General features: G+C 39.0%; 1 protein-coding gene and 1 long non-coding RNA gene across 6 annotated transcripts in view; one reads left to right on the plus strand and one right to left on the minus strand.

The window, feature by feature from the left end:
• ANO10 (anoctamin 10) overlaps nucleotides 1-16464 on the plus strand; it is a 233015-nt gene that overhangs the window by 42524 nt on the left and 174027 nt on the right. For all 5 annotated transcript variants that reach the window (XR_001176641.2, XM_004774157.3, XM_004774159.3 and 2 more), the window contains one exon: nucleotides 13729-13920. Coding sequence is in view for 4 of the 5 variants with exons in the window: in XM_004774157.3 (XP_004774214.1) it covers nucleotides 13729-13920 (192 nt within the window). In the remaining variant the exon portion in view is untranslated. The remainder of the gene's footprint in view (nucleotides 1-13728; nucleotides 13921-16464) is intronic.
• The window catches only part of LOC123394508, an 83223-nt gene that overhangs the window by 22010 nt on the left and 44749 nt on the right, over nucleotides 1-16464 (minus strand). The window contains exon 3 of the long non-coding RNA XR_006609285.1: nucleotides 16309-16383. This is a non-coding gene — a long non-coding RNA (uncharacterized LOC123394508). The remainder of the gene's footprint in view (nucleotides 1-16308; nucleotides 16384-16464) is intronic.

Consider the following 16464-nt stretch of genomic DNA (forward strand, 5'->3'; position numbering starts at 1 on the left):
GAGGGATGAGAAGGCTGTGGAGAGGCAGCACTGGCTGGCTCAGGGTGCTGCCTACGCCTGGAGGAGACTGAAGCCTGCTGCTGAACTGGAGGGCCTATCTGCAGATTCATTTCTAGCTTAAATTACTTAGTGGCATGGTAAATATGACAGAGCATGTCTGAGTTCACCAGGGATCTGCTGGCAGTGTGGCCACTTGTAACAGTGAAGCATCTAGCTTCTGAGACTCGCCCATACGTTCAATGGGCAAGGGTGGTCGGGCCCCGTCTGCCCCACGTCACTGTTTCTGTATCCTATACCTTTCTTCTCAGCTTGGGACTCTCCTGAGGGAGACAGACCCTGCAGTGGTTCATCAGGGAGGGTCCGTTACTGGCAAACTCTCTTAGTCTTGTCTTCCATCTTGGTGAATCGTCTTGTGAGTTTCTTGGCTCACATGCCTCTTTTTCTGATGTGCATGCAAGTTTTAGTTGATACGTTCATCTTAAGGAGGAGTATATTCTCTCTCTGCCCTATTCTCTCTCACTTTTCCCTGCCTTTTTTACACAACTGTCCCATGAGCTGTTAAGTCCTTAGTCCAGACCTGGGCATTTGTAGCCCAGAGCTGCCACCTTGTGATGACCTTGGAGATTTTGGAGAGCCAGTAGGTAGTGTGATGTGGACCCAAGCTGTAGTTCCAGAGCAGCAACTGTGGCTTTTTGCAGCTCCCTTTCAGGGACAGTTCCACTGTCCTAGCTCCTGGTTTTGTGCATATGGCCTTACATTTTTGGCACTTCATGACATCTGATAATACCTTTATGAAGGAAGGTAAGATAAGCATGGCTTTTCCAGTTATGTGGCACTGGAGTGGGGTACCTTTGTCCCCTGCCCCACAGATGCAGATCTAGCTGCCACTGTTGGCCAGGCTCCGGCTTACCACCTTGCATTCTGTTCCATTTCTCACCTATGCAGCTGTTTTTCTAATTTTTGAGTGGCAATATGCCTGTGATGAAAATACATGTATATACACTAGCATTTTCTGTCACTGCTCTTTGGGAGAGAAGGTGATTCAGAGTATAAATTTATAGCACACTTGATCAGTAACACGATTTATGCTTATTCATGAAGTGTCAGAGAAAACACAGGAGTGTGTGTACACATGCACACACACAACACAGAGGCATGTGCACTCAGGACAAGTTAAAGGAACCATTTGTGCAGTGGGATGCCATCATGCCTGAATTGGTTGAGGGCTAGCTTACTGTGTCCTAAAGACTCTGTCTGATTCACACTGCGTCCGAATCCTTTCCTTGCTTGTTCTGGGGACTGGTATTTCTGACTGTATATATTTTTCGTCTTTCCACTCTTTTATGGAAGACAACCAGCAGTCTTTCCCCACCAAGCTCTTTATTCCGTTGCCTCTGCATCTCCTTTCATTTTTACATGCCTCTTTTCCCAGGGCTCACCTGGAGCTCCCACATCTCCCATTTCCCCTTCTCCCTGCCCCACCTGTCAGCAGCCCCTTGTCCCAAACCAAGCAAAGCTTCACACTTCTCCTGTTTGTGTCCTGTCTTTCCTGCCCCTCACAGTTTCTTGAAATAATTCTCTACATTATTATCATCTCTACTTCCCTACTTCTCTTCCTGTAATCAGTTAGAATCTGCTTCCATCTCTTTTTCTTCCGAATTATTTGGGCAAACAACATCATCCCCTGAAGTACTCTGAATCAAATTCATACTCTTCTCTAGACCAGTTTCTTCTCCTTTCCTCCTGGCTCAGTGAATGATACATCATAATTCAAACAATGTGCCCCTTGCCCCAGAAATTTTAATTCATCTAAGAATTGTAGAATCTTAGACCCTGCCAGAATCTTAGACCTTCCTTTTTTTGGCACTTGATGACATCTGATAATACCTTTATGAAGGAAGGTAAGATAAGCCTGGTTTTTCCCATGTTAATAAAAGGGAAATGAAGTTCTATGTTCTTAATCACTTGGCCACTAAATCAGGAACAAAATTCAAGACTGCTTTTCCAGTTCAGTCTTCCTGTCATTGAACACAGGCTCTCTGATGTGAAGTAAAGGAAGGAGAGCACTAGTTTCTCTTGCAGTCCTGGGTCTGTGCGTGAACACTGGGGTTGGCAGTGCTACTTCTCGGGTTGGTTGCAGAATCCTGTGTGATCTGATATGTTTCGCCCTCCTCCTCTCCTTTCTCCTTTCTCCAGGTTTTGGGGAAAAAAAAACCAATCCAACTGAAACACAAAAAACATTGTAAAAGTAATACTTATTATGCACTATGGGAAACTTGGATAATGCAGGACAGAGTAAAAATTATGGAAAAAGAAAACCTCCATAATGTCCCCACCAGGGGTAATCTGCTAGGGTCTTCTGACCCTGCTGTCAGCCATAGGGTAAGGCCGAGTCATGCCTCGGTCTGCACTGTGTACCACTCCCCCTCACCTGTGAACAGCCAGTTCCCATCCACCTGCATAACTGCATGAGTATGAATTTGCATGGTGAGTACTCCAGTCAGAGCAGCATATAGCTGCACAGTAAATGAGCTGCCTTCTAGTAAGACAGACATTAAGAAATTTGCTAAAAACATAAACAAGTGTTACTCTTTACACTGAACATTTTTGTCTTAGAAAATGTACTTACTTTTCAAGCAGTATTTTATTGTTGTTAATGTTTTTATTTACATGAATCAATGAGACTTTTTTTTTTTTTTACAGTTTTGAGTTTTAATTTCAAATATGGTAAACATCATTAGGTAGAACTCCTACAAACAAAAGACCTTTGGTGTCCTCAGTCATTTTTTTAAAAATTTTATTTTATTTTTTCAGTATTCCAAGATTCATTGTTTATGCACCACACCCAGGGCTCCATGCACTACATGCCCTTCTTAATACCTACCACAGGCTTACCCATCACCCTACACCCTCCCCTCCAAAAACCTCAGTTTGTTTCTCAAAGTCCACAGTCTCTCGTGCTTCATCTCCCCCTCTGATTTCCCCCATTTCACTTTTCCTTTTCCTTCTCCTAATGTCCTCCATGTATTCCGTATGCTCCACAAGCAAGTGAAACCATATGATAATTGACTCTCTCTGCTTGACTTATTTCACTCAGCATAATCTCTTCCAGTCCCGTCCATGTTGATACAAAAGTTGGGTATTCATCCTTTCTGATGGAGGCATAATACTCCATTTTATATATGGACCACATCATCTTTATCCATCCTGTTGAAGGCCAAGATGACTCTTTTCACAGTTTGGCAGTTGTGGCCATTGCCGCTATGAAAATTGGGGTACAGATGGCCCCTCTTTTCACTACATCTGTATCTTTGGGGTAAATACCCAGTACTGCAATTGCAGGGTCATAAGGGTAGCTCTATTTTTCATTTCTTAAAGAATCTTCACACAGTTTTCCAAAGCAGCTGCACCAACTTGCATTTCCACCAACAGTGTAAGAGGGTTCCCTTTTTTCCACATTCTCTCCAGTAATTTTTATTTACTGTCTTGTTGATTTTGGCCATTCTAACCAGTGTAAGGTGGTATCTCAGTGTGGTTTTGATTTGCATCTCCCTGATGGCTAATGATGATGAACATTTTTTCATGTGTCTGTTAGCCATTTGTATGTCTTCTTTGGAGAAGTGTCTGTTCATGTCTTCTGCCCATTTTTTTGACATGATTATCTGATTTTTGAGTGTTGAGTTTGAGGAGTTCTTTATAGATCTTAGGTATCAGCCCTTTGTCTATAGTGTCATTAGTGAATATCTTCTCCCCTTCTGTGGGTTGCCTCTTTGTTTTGTTGACTGTTTCCTTTGCTGTGCAGGAGCTTTTTATCTTGATGAAGTCCCAAAAGTTCATTTTTGCTTTTGTTTCCTTTGCCTTGTCCTCAGTCATTTTTAAGAGTTTAGAGCTTCAAAGACCAAAAAGCTTGAAAACTGTGAATCTGAGATAACCTCCCTGCCTTTTTTGTTTTTCAAGTCATTGGCTTTGGTGCAGCCAGTTGGTCCCCTTGTTTCCTGGTAAGATTCAAGCTTAGCAGTTACCGAAGGTACCATTATTATACCCCATTAGGAGGCATGATGTCAGGTTGCCCCCCCCCCCGTGGGGCCACCTTGTTCTATCCCTTGATTGACCTGATGATAAGCAGATTGTAGAGGTGGTTTTTCACTTTGTAATGAATCTACTGCTAGATACTTTGAGACTTTCCTGTTTCCTTTTATTGGTACCCTTAAAAAATAGTTTTTAATTGGTTGTTGCTAGTACATGGGAATGCTGTTGATTTTTGTATGTTTTATCCAGCAACCTTGCTGAATCCTGCCATTATTTCCAATCAACTTTCTTGGATTTTCATGTCGACGGATATTTCAACTGTAAATAAATAATGACTGTTTTCTTTCTTCCTTCATCTTGATAGTTATTGTCTTTTGGGTTCACTAATATGTTCAGTATAATTTGGACAGAATTAGTTACAACAGGAATCTTTCTCTTGTTCCTGATTTTTTTTTTCCCCTCATCATTGAGAGTCATGTCACATGTTTCTGGTAGATAACTTTTTATCAGTTTAAAAATGGTTCTTTTCCTGTATTTACTGAGTTTGTATTGTGAAGGATGTTAAATTTTATCAAATTCTTCATTTATTTCTTCTTTTGAGATTATCATATTAAATAAAGTGTTTTCATTTTTTTAATATTTTCATTTACAATAATAAATTTCCTAATGGAATACCATGTTACATTTAAATGATTAATTCCACTTGGTAAGTATTTTTAAATATATATTGTTATATTGAATATGTCAGTATTTTATTTAGGATTTCGTGTCACTTAATAATTTTCCTTTCTTGATCGCTGAGGGCAGGGTACCCATGCTATTTATCATGGTAGCTCTTAGCATGTTATGTCAATATAATATGGAATAAGGAACAGTTTTAGGAAAAGAATGGCCAGCCTTGATGTCTGTGTGCTGCTTACTTGCCCTCAGTATACTTTTTCTTTGTCCTGCACTCAGCATAGGGAACTCTCAGACATGGTGTTTCTCCAGGGCTGGTTTTAAGGAGCCAGTGGGATGGATCACCTGAAACTTGAAACTTTTTTTCATTCATTTAATAAATAGATGTGTAAAAGTAGTTATAGTTTCATAGCAAGTATTGTTAATGACTTCTTTGTTTTTAAAATTTTGGTTGGTTGGTCCTTGCTAACTTGTAGCTAATAGGGTAGAGTGTTTCTTAGTTAATATATTTTTGTTTATGTATGCAGTTATTTACTTTGTTGAATTTGCATTTTTTTTCTTTCTTGTTGTTGGGAGTATGTCCCTGATTTGCTAAATTTACTGGCTTTAAAGTGCTCAGTAGTGTTAAGAGTACTGATAAAGTGTTAACATGTGCATACGACACTCACTTGATGTGTGAGATAGAAACAGAACGTGTGGTGTGCTGCTGTGTGGGGGTAGGGACTCCCTGGGTGCTGTATGCTAAAATGCCAAGAAGACTTGGGCATGCCTTCTGGAGGCTGCCTAGTGGCACATCCAGGAGAATTTGTCTCTACATCTCTGCAGAGGCCCAGTCTTGTACTGTCGGAGCTGAAACAGTGGTTTTGAAAGCTGAATGGGGGCTATCAGGATTTCTTAAGACTGAATTGTGGTAAAAATGGCTTAATAGCTAAGATTTTCACTCTTTCCTAACTCTTGATTTCTACACTTTTCAGAGAGATGAATCAATGCTATATCGGTCGCTATATTTTAAAACCACATCTATATGCTGCAACACAGCATAAGGAAATACATAGAAGCAAATGCAACCAAAGAGTGGTTTAGAAACTACTCACCACTGAATCTCCAGCTGAGCACCAACCCCCCGCCTCTCTCTGCCTCACCTCGCCCCCAGCCCAGCTCCGGAGGCACCCATGAGCCTTGAAAATAGCCAGAGACTAACTCAGAATCCCTGGGTTCCTGCTTTGTCCACATACCCAGAGTATCTGGAGGAAGCATGTTCTGCCATTCTCAGTACTTATGTTTGGGTATTTTCTATTTTAGTGAAATACAAAACAAGAAAAGAAACTGACTAGGAGTGGAATCTGACCTACACTAAGCTCAGCTACTGAGCCTAATATACGTGTCTTGGTGAAAGATGGACTCTGAGATACCATAATAATAATTATAATAACTCATTTTAGAATTATTCTATATAATATAGAATATATAGAGAATATAATATAGAATATTTAATAATATATAAATATTTACTTATATATTTTTATGTAATTTATCAAATTTATATAATTTATTTATATAATTACATACTCTTTTTAAAAAGATTTTATTTATTTATTTGACAGAGAAAGAAGGATCACAAGTAGGCAAAGAGGCAGGCAGAGAGAGAGGGGGAAGCATTCTTCCTGCTGAGCAGAGAGCCTGATGTGGGGCTTGATCCCAGGACCCTGAGATCATGACCTAAACAGAAAGCAGAGGCTTATTAACTCACTGAGCCACCCAGGTGCCCCTATAATTATATATTCTATATATGATCTCTGTATATTCTAGATATAATCTAATTATATGTTTTGTATAATTCTATATAATTACATATTCTATTATATAATGCCTATATTATATATAATTTTATATATTATATAAATTAATAATATATAGAATATATAGTATATATATACTATCTCTAGTATATAGTTATGCATATATTTATATTTTATAATACACAGAATATATGTAGAACATATAGAATATATACATATAAAATACTTGTCACAATATTTTACTTAATAATTGCTTTAAAATATTGTGACAAGTACTTTTACTAGATCTGGAGTTGTTGCAGCCTGTGCACTTGGATGGTCATGAGGAGGCCTGAGGGTGCTGGAAGTAGGCAAGCCTGGCCTTAGGCCTTACGAGGGCTGGGTCTGTCACTCAGTCACTGCATGGCGTAGAGCACTGCTTGGCTTCTCTGGGTCAGAATAAATGTGTGTTGTGAGTAGCAGGCCTCGCGTGAGGAGTTTGAGTAGCATGTCACTGGGTCCTGGAGAGTTGTAATGTCACTCAAGTGGCAAGTGAGAGTCACCAGTGCCCAAGCATCCTACTTTGGTGAAGGCTCCTTTGTCCAATTATTAAGTAACTAAATAACTTAACTCATACTGATATTTATGTTTCTCCCCCACCAAGCTGAGGGCATATAATGATTGTTGCCCCTTTCTTTCTTTAGACTAAATCTATTAAAACCTATTAGCAAGGTTTTTAAACATAGTTTGAGAAAAGATTTCTTCTTGCTTCTGTGGTTTCCCCACTTTCTGCTGTGGATTTTCTCGTTGGCCTCTTATGGTATATCTGCTGCTTCTGACGGTGTGACTCTCAGGAGGTCCTTGTTACTACCAGCTTTTTTTCTTTACTTTTTAAAAAATTGGGATCTAATTCACATGCCATAAAATTCACCATTTTGAGTCAGTACAATGTAATGATTTTTAGTGAATTCACAAGGTTTTACAACAATGACCACTAAGTCCAGAATGTTTCCTCATCCCTGAAAGAAACCTGACACCCATTAAGCTGTCAGTCCCTACCCCAGTGTCTGGCAACCACCAATGTGCATTCTGTCTCTGTGGATTTTCCTGCTGTATGCATGTCATGTACATGGAATCCTCCATTATGTGGCTTTTGTGTCTAGTTTTTTTCACTAAGCATAGTACTTTCAGGGTTCATCCATGAGATAGCATTTATCCATACTTCATTCCTTTCTGTGGTTGGATAATATTCCCTTGTATGAATATACTACATTTTATATATTCATTCATCAGTTGATAGATATTTGGATTGTTTCCATTTTTTGGCTGTTAGAAATAATTCTAGTATGAACATTTGTGTGCAAGCTTTTATATGAATGTATGTTTCTTATGAACATATGTTACCATAGGCTAGGTCATATGTTCACTCTCTGTTTCACTTTTTGAGGAACTGCCAAACTATTTTCAGAGGCCGTGGTACCATTTTACATCCCTGCCAGTTCACTTTTTTCTACATCTATATCAACACTTGTAATGTAAGATTTATTTATGAGAGAGACAGCATGTGCACGAGTCGGGGGAGGGCCAGGGGAGGAGGGAGAGAGAATCTCAAGTAGACCCCACGCTGAGCATAGAGCCAGACTTGGGGCTTGATCTCATGACCATGAGATCATGACCTCAACAAGACCAAGAGTCACACACAACCAACTGAGCCACCCAGACGTCCCTCCCCTTTTTTAATGATAGCCACACCTAATACATGTGAAATGGTATTTCATTGTGGATTTGATTTGCGTCTGTCTTTCTTTCTTTCTTTCTTTCTTTCTTTCTTTTTCTTTTTAAGATTTTATTTATTTATTTGACAGAAATAATAAGTAGGCAGAGAGAGAGGAAGGGAAGTGGGCTCCTTGCTGAGCAGAAAGCCCAATGCAGGGCTCCATCCCAGGACCCTGGGATCATGACCTGAGCAGAAGACAGAGGCTTTAACCCACTGAGCGACCCAGGCACCTCTGATTTGCATTTTCTTAATGCCTAAAGATACTGATCATCTTTTCATGTGCTTTTTTGACCATTTTGTCTCTTCTTTGGGGAAGTACATATTCATATTCTTTGCCCATTTTTCATTGGATTATGTGTCTTTTTATTATTTTATTGCAAAAATTCTTCATATATTCTAATATAAATTTCTTTCTTTCTTTTTTGTTTAAAGAGCGAGTGTGAGAGGGATGGAGAGAGGGGCAGAGATGGTGGGAGAGAGAAAATCTTAAGCAGTCTCCCTACCTAGCACAGAACCTGATCAGGGCTCAGTCTCATCATCATGAGATCATGACCTGAGCTGAAATCAAGAGTTGGCTGCTTAACTGACTGAGCCACTCAGATGCCCCTGAATATAAATTTCTTATCAGCTATATGATTTGCAAATATTTCTTATCGTTCTGTGGGTTAGCTTATTTTCTTGAGTGTCCTTTGATGCATAAAAGTTTTTAATTTTGATGGAGTCAGATTTCTCTCTTTTTTTGATGCTTGTTCTTTTGCTGTCATCTCTAAGAAACCATTGCCTTATCTAAACACAGGAAGATTTACTTACTCCTGTGTTTTGTGCTAAGAATTTTATAGACTTAGCTTTTACATTTAGGTCTGACCCATTTTGAATTAATTTTTGTAGATAGTATGAGGAAGGAGTCCAGATTCATTCTTTTGCATGTGGATATCCAGCTGTCCTACCACCATTTGTTTTTAAAAAAATCATTTTTTTCTTCATTGAAGGATCTTCACACATTTGTTGAAAATTGTAAGTCTATAGATATATGGATTTGTTTCTGGACTCTCAGTGCTATCCCTCTACATGTCTATCCTTATGCTGGTACTGCACTGTCCTGATTACTGTAGCTTAGTAGTAGGTTTTCAAATCAGGAAATGTAATTTCTCTAACTTTGTTCTTTTTCAAGATTGTTTTGGCAATTCTGGGTCCCTTACATTTCCTTATGATTTTAGGATTAGCTTGTGCATTTCTTTTAAAAATGCAGTTGGAAGTTTGATTGCATCGACTCTATTCATCAATTTGGGGAGTATTTCCGTTTTAATATTAAGTTTTCTAATCTGTAAGCATGGATTGTCTTTCTGTTTATTTAAGTCTTTAATTTCTTTCAGCAATGATTTGCGGTTTTCAGTGTACAAATCTTGCATTCTGTTAAATATATTACTAAGTGTTTTATTCTTTTTTTTTTTTTTAAGATTTTATTTATTTATTTGTCAGAGAGAGAGCATAAGCAGGCAGAGTGGCAGGCAGAGGCAGAGAGAGAAGCAGACTCCCTGCTGAGCAAGGAGCCCGATTTGGGGCTCGATCCCAGGAACCTGGGATCATGACCTGAGCTGAAGGCAGCGGCCCAACCAACTGAGCCACCCAGGTGTCCCCTAAGTGTTTTATTCTTTTTGGTACTACTATAAATGAATTTTTTAAAAATTTCATTTTGAGGTTGTTCATTGCTGGTTTCTAGAAATACCACTGATTTTTGTAGGTTAATCTTATATCCTGCAACTGTACTGAAGTTTATTATTAGATTGCTTATAATTAGACCTAATAATCTTTTGGGGGGAGTTCCTTAGGGTTTTTTGGTATGTAATATCATGTCCTGGGCAAATAGAAATAGTTCTACGTTTTTTCTTGTTCTGGATGGCTCTTATTTCTTTCTTTGCCTTATTGTTCTGGTCAGAACCCTAAGGACAGTGTTGAATAGCAGAGTTAAGAGCAGACATTCTTGTCTTGTTCCTGATCTTAGGTGGGAAGCTTTTAATTTTTCACCATTAAGTATGATGTTAGCTGTGGTGATTCATAGATGCTGTTTATCAGTTTGAGAAAATTCTCTATGATTACAATTTGTTGAGTGTTTTTATCATGAAAGGGTATCAGATTTTGGTTTTTTTTTTTTCCTGTATCCATTGAGATTATTATAGAATTATATAAAGATATATATATTTAGGGATCTCTGGGTGGCTCAGTTAGTTAAACATCTGCCTTTGGCTCAGATCATGATTCCAGGGTCCTGGAATTGAGTCTCACATCAGGCTCCTTACTCAGTGAAGAACCTGCTTCTTCCTCTGCCTGTTACTCCCTCGGCTTGTGCTCTCTCTCACTCTCTCTCTCTGACAAATAAACAAAATCTTAAAATATATTATATAAATTATATATATATCTATCAAATTTTGTTGTGTTTATGTATTTCCTTTTGCTTGCTCTAGATTTAGTTTACTGTTGTTTTACTAGATTCGAAGGGGAAAATTTTAGCTGTTTTGAGATCTGCCTTTTTTTTTTAAATGAAAGCCTTTATACCCATGAACTTCTATCTGAGCTCTGTTTTTACAGCATCCTATAAGTTTTGATATATTGTATCTTAATTTTCATTCATTTTAGTATTTTCTAATTTTTCTCATGATTTCTTCTTTGACTTATTGTTTTTTAGTAGTATGTTGGTTAATATCCATACAATGTGTGAATTTCCCAAATTTCCCTCTGTTATTGATTTCCACTTTCATTCCATTGTGGTCAAAGAGTATTTTGTATGATTTGTAAGCCTTTCAGATTTGTTGAGAATTGTTTTACGATCTAACATCTCATCTATCCTGAAGAATGTTTCATGTGTACTTGGGAAAAATGAGTATTCTATTGTTGAGTTCAGTGTTATGTAGATGTTGATGTGGGGCTGCAAGTGAACGGTCAAGAAAGAATTGCTTCTTGTCCACAGGGACAGGACCTTTGGGCAGAAGTTGCACTTTTGCTTAATGAGTCTGGTGGTTATATGCTTAATACTCAAGGGGGAAGGGACATGTAGGGAGTGTTAAATCGTAAATGTTTCTTCAAATTCTAGTCTTGACATTACTTTTGCAAATTTTTCTTGTGCTTATCAATCAATTTGACTGAGATTAACTATCAGTGAGATGTACAGGTAGTCTTGAGATCCTTTAAGAATGTAGCAACAAGCACTTAATTTGGTCCTTATCAAACTTATGCAGGCCATAGATCAACCTACAGGGCTAAAGGTGAACATTTTTCTGCTTCTGTCCTTCATCACATGTCTTTAGGTCTCTCTTTTTGTGGTGGGGAATGCTTTCAGCACTAAACCAGGAGGTTTAAAACTGTGCCTTAACATTCCCTTCCTGCTTATGCAGAGGTGAGATCTTAGACAGAGCCTTCTAAGATCTTTCCTGAGATTATGCATGATCCTAGGCATGTGCCTGGTTGTCTAGGTTTCCAGGAAAATGTTGGAACTCTTCAACCCCCTGTGAATGTCTCTTTCCTCAGCTTGCCCTTTTGAGCTCCCTGGCTAGTCTCTTGTTTGCCTCAACTGCTATCCATTACCTCAGGCAGACTGAGGTTTAAAAATTCAACTGACATACCCAGGGAGAAGCCTTTAGCACTCAACGAGATTTGATGAAGTTGAATAAAGATGAGCCTTTTGAGTGAGGTTTTCTAGGGTCCTACTAAACAGGTCATATAATGATTTCCCTTTGGGAGTGAGGCTTTCAAAGATCTCCAGGCCCACCTTGCTCCCTCTGGTCCTGGGAGTGTATGCTGTTTTTGGTTTTTTGTTTTTCTTTTTAATGTTCTACAGAGCTGGGGAGTAGGAGATGAGACTAGAATAACTTAAAATGCCAGAAGATTGAGATGTTTGTTATGACTGTATGCAGCCAGAATTGCTACAAGCCTTTGGTTAATTTCCAGAGTACCCGAAAAATTGATTCTGACACATTTTGCCATCTTTTCTATTCTCATGGAGGGGCAAAGTTCTGGAGGTCCTTACTCTTCCATTTTCACTGACATCACTGATACAGGAGAGACATTAGTTTCGAAGCCAACAGCCAAGAAAGAATTTTTGAGATGTCTTTAGTGCAAAAAGGTGGTTTTATTAAAGCATGGGGACAAGATCTCTGGGCAGAAAGAGCTGCACGGAGGGGATGAGGAGTGACCCATTATAAACTTGCAAATTGGAAGGGGGTTAAGGATAGCATAAGCCTTCTATGTATTTTGGAAACAAGGTTTTCAGGATCCTGAGGGGGCTAGCTCTTGTTAAGAAAAGGCCATTCATCATTGTTTAGTAAGCCTTCAGTCATTAGACCCTTCAGATATATATACTTGGATCTTATGCTTGGAGGATGATTGCCAACATGTATCTTGGCGGGGATGGGGGAGAGTGGTGAGATAAAGGAAGTTTCCAAAAGAATTTTTATGTTAAAGTAGACTTTACAGCATTCTGGGGGTTTGGGACTGATCGTTGCCTTTTGCCCTTAGCAAAGTATTAATGTCGAGGCAGCTTAGTTCTTAGAGGAAGGTCACTCTGCTTATTTTAAGGACTTGTCAATGGGCTGTAAGTAGTGAGGAAATTTAATAATTTTTCTTTTGCCTTTGTTTTCCACATCATCACCACCTCAGTTTTTTATTGGAAGGTCAGGGACTGAGATTCTGGGGTACCCATGGTGTGAGGGGGCAGTCATGCAAGATTTTTTTAATTTAATTTTTCAGTGTTCTAAGATTCATTGTTTATGTACCACACCCAGTGCTCCAAGCAATATGTGCCCTCCTTAATAAGATTTCTTTTTTTTTTTTTTTTTTTTTTTTTTTTTAAGAGACGGGGTCTCGCTATGTTGCCCAGGCTGGAGTGCAGTGGCTATTCACAGGCGCGATCCCACTACTGATCAGCACGGGAGTTTTGACCTGCTCCGTTTCCGACCTGGGCCGGTTCACCCCTCCTTAGGCAACCTGGTGGTCCCCCGCTCCCGGGAGGTCACCATATTGATGCCGAACTTAGTGCGGACACCCGATCGGCATAGCGCACTACAGCCCAGAACTCCTGGGCTCAAGCGATCCTCCTGCCTCAGCCTCCCGAGTAGCTGGGACTACAGGCGCGCGCCACCGCGCCCGGCTCCTTAATAAGATTTCTAATGGTGATATTGAATCATTTCTTTTCAGTTGATCAAGAGCAAACATCTTTAGCTTTGCTGTTATTATGTAATAATTCAGTGATTTGGCACAATGAAATGAGTAGCTAAGTCATTTTTTCATTCTTTCAGGAACTTAAATATAAAATTGCTTTTGAATTTATGTAAAATCTGTTGTTGAGAAGAAGAAATTGAGAGGAATTCTGAGATTTTTTTTTGGTTGGAGGCCAGTGTCTTGGGTAGTATAACGTTGTTCCTGTTATATGATATTAAAACAATGCCTTTTTTTTCTTGCGGTTTACATTTTCAGGGTACCTTTGATGATTACTTGGAATTATTCCTTCAGTTTGGTTACGTGAGCCTTTTCTCCTGCGTTTACCCATTAGCAGCTGCCTTTGCTGTGTTAAATAACTTCACTGAAGTTAATTCAGATGCCTTAAAAATGTGCAGAGTCCTCAAACGGCCATTCTCAGAACCTTCAGCCAATATTGGTGTATGGCAGGTAAAAATTTATTCCTTTGGGGGAAAAAATTAGCAAAATGGGACCTTATGATTAAAAATAAAAGTGCTCAGAAGAGATTTGGAAAAATTGGATGTTATCCTGTTTATTTTTATTTATTAATTTTTTTGGCCACAAACTAGCTGTGTGACTTCACATAGTTACTAACTTCTTCTGGACCTTGCTTTTCTTGTTTTTAAAATTAGGGATGGGGCGGGGGAGGTAAATTATAATTTTTATGACCCCTTTCAGACGTAAAATTCTAATAGTTTTCTAGGAAAGTAGCCAGCTGGGATTTTACCCTCTGGATGGTAAAGAGGCCCTCCCACTGCAGTGTCAATGCAGATCACGTGGGGAGCCTGGACTTCCACACTTACCCAGGAATAATGAGGTTCCCTTTCTAGTTTCTGCTGCAGTGATCTCAGATAAAGCCTAATGGAGAGTCAGACATTTCACCACCACCCAGCACAGCAGAGGCCACATGGGAGTGCACATGAGCCATTTGTACCGCTCCAAGCAAAAGAGATACCAGTGGGGAGGTTAGTGGGAAGCCAGGACTCTGATCCCTGTCCAGTAATAATAAGGATACCATCCCCCACTTTGGGTGTCAGTGGTGTCCAAATGGGCAACCTAACAAGATGTCACTTCTTTCCCTGCTGGAGTGATGTCAGAGGAACCAACTAAAACAAAAGTTTTAAATAAAATGTAGAATCTTATAACACCCAAAATGTCCAGGGTTCTGTTAAAAAATCATCATACCAAGAACCAGGATGTTACCTCCACCAAAAAAGGTGATATAGTCAGTAGATGCCACAATCAAGGTATCAGATGTTAGAAATATCAGACAAATATTCTAAAGCAGCTTTGATAGAATGAATACATCTAAAACAGATGGAAAAATAGAATATCTGAGCAAAGAAATAGAAGATATGAAGGAGAGGCAAATAGATATTTTAGAAGTGGAAAATATAATTAAAATAAAAAACTCAGGGGCACCTGGGTGGCTCAGTGGGTTAAAGCCTCTGCCTTCGGCTCAGGTCACGATCCCAGGGTCCTGGGATCGAGCCTGGCATCTGGCTCTCTCAGGAAGCCTGCTTCCCTTCCCCTCTCTCTGCCCGCCTCTCTGCCTACTTGTGATCTCTTTCTGTCAAATAAATAAATAAAAATTTAAAAAAAAAAAAACTCAGTGGATGAGTGCAGGAGCAGAATGGAAGGAGTAAAGATCAGAAACTGGAAAACAGTGCAATAGAAATGATTCAATCTGAATAGCAGACAAAAAATAGCCAAAGTAAATACAACCTCAGAGACCTGCATGACTTTAACAGAAAATCTAACATTCTTGCTGTTGGTGTTCCAGAAGGAAAGGAGAAAGGAGGGGCTAAAAAATATTTGAAGTAATAATGGCCAAAACTTTTTGATTTGGTAAAAGAACTAAAACTACAGATTCAAGAAACTGATTGAATCGCAAATAGAATAAGCCCCAAAAGTCTGTGCCAAACACATTGTAACTAAACACATGAAAGCTAAAGACAAACACTTGAAAGCACCAGGAGAGAAATGACTTGTTACCTACTATAGGAGAAGACAATTAGAATGACAGCCAGTTTTTCATCAGAAACCATGGAGGCTGGGGTGCCTGGGTGGCTCAGTGGGTTAAAGCCTCTGCTTTCGGCTCAGGTCATGATCCCAGGGTCCTGGGATCGAGCCCCACATCGGGCTCTCTGCTCAGCAGGGAGCCTGCTTCCTCCTCTCTCTCTCTGTCTGCCTCTCTGCCTACTTGTGATATCTGTCTGTCAAATAAATAAATAAATCTTAAAAAAAAAAAAAAAAGAAAGAAACCATGGAGGCTGGAGTCAAGTGGCATAGTATCTTTTAAGCACTTAAAGAAAAGTTCCATTAATACAGAATCCTATATTCAGAGAAAATATCCTTCAGGATTAAAAAGAAAATCAAGACACTCTTAGATGAAGGAAAACTAAGAGAATTTGTTGCCAGAAGACCTATCCTAAAAGAATAGCTAAAAGAAACTCTCTATACTTAAGGAAATGATAAAAGAAGGGACCTGGGAGCATTAGGAAGAAAAACCATGGTAAGCAAAAATACAAGTAAACATATTAGACTTTTCCTGTCTTGAGTCTCTAAAGTTATATATGACAATTGAAATAGAAATTATAACACTATCTAATGATTCTAAATATATGTGGAGACAACACTAAGAAACTATACGGAAAGGTAAAAAGAGGTGAGGTTTCTTTATATCACTCAAACTAATAGATGACGACACAAGTAGACTGATTATTTATAGACGGTCCCCAACTTACAATAGTTCAAATTACGATTTTTTGACTTTACAACAGTGTGAAAACAATACGTATTCAATAGAAATCATACCTCATCTTTAATTTGGATCTTTTCCTAAGCCAGTGGTATGCAGTATGATCCTCTCTCATGATTCTGGGCAGCAAGCTGTATAGTCATAAGGGTCAACAGTCAATACACCTAGAACTGTCTGTACCCACACAACCATTATGTTTTTTACTTTCAATA

The sequence above is a fragment of the Mustela putorius genome, unplaced genomic scaffold, assembly GCF_011764305.1.
Source record: "Mustela putorius furo isolate JIRA1106 unplaced genomic scaffold, ASM1176430v1.1 tig00003834_pilon_pilon_pilon, whole genome shotgun sequence".
Lineage (NCBI taxonomy): Eukaryota > Metazoa > Chordata > Mammalia > Carnivora > Mustelidae > Mustela > Mustela putorius.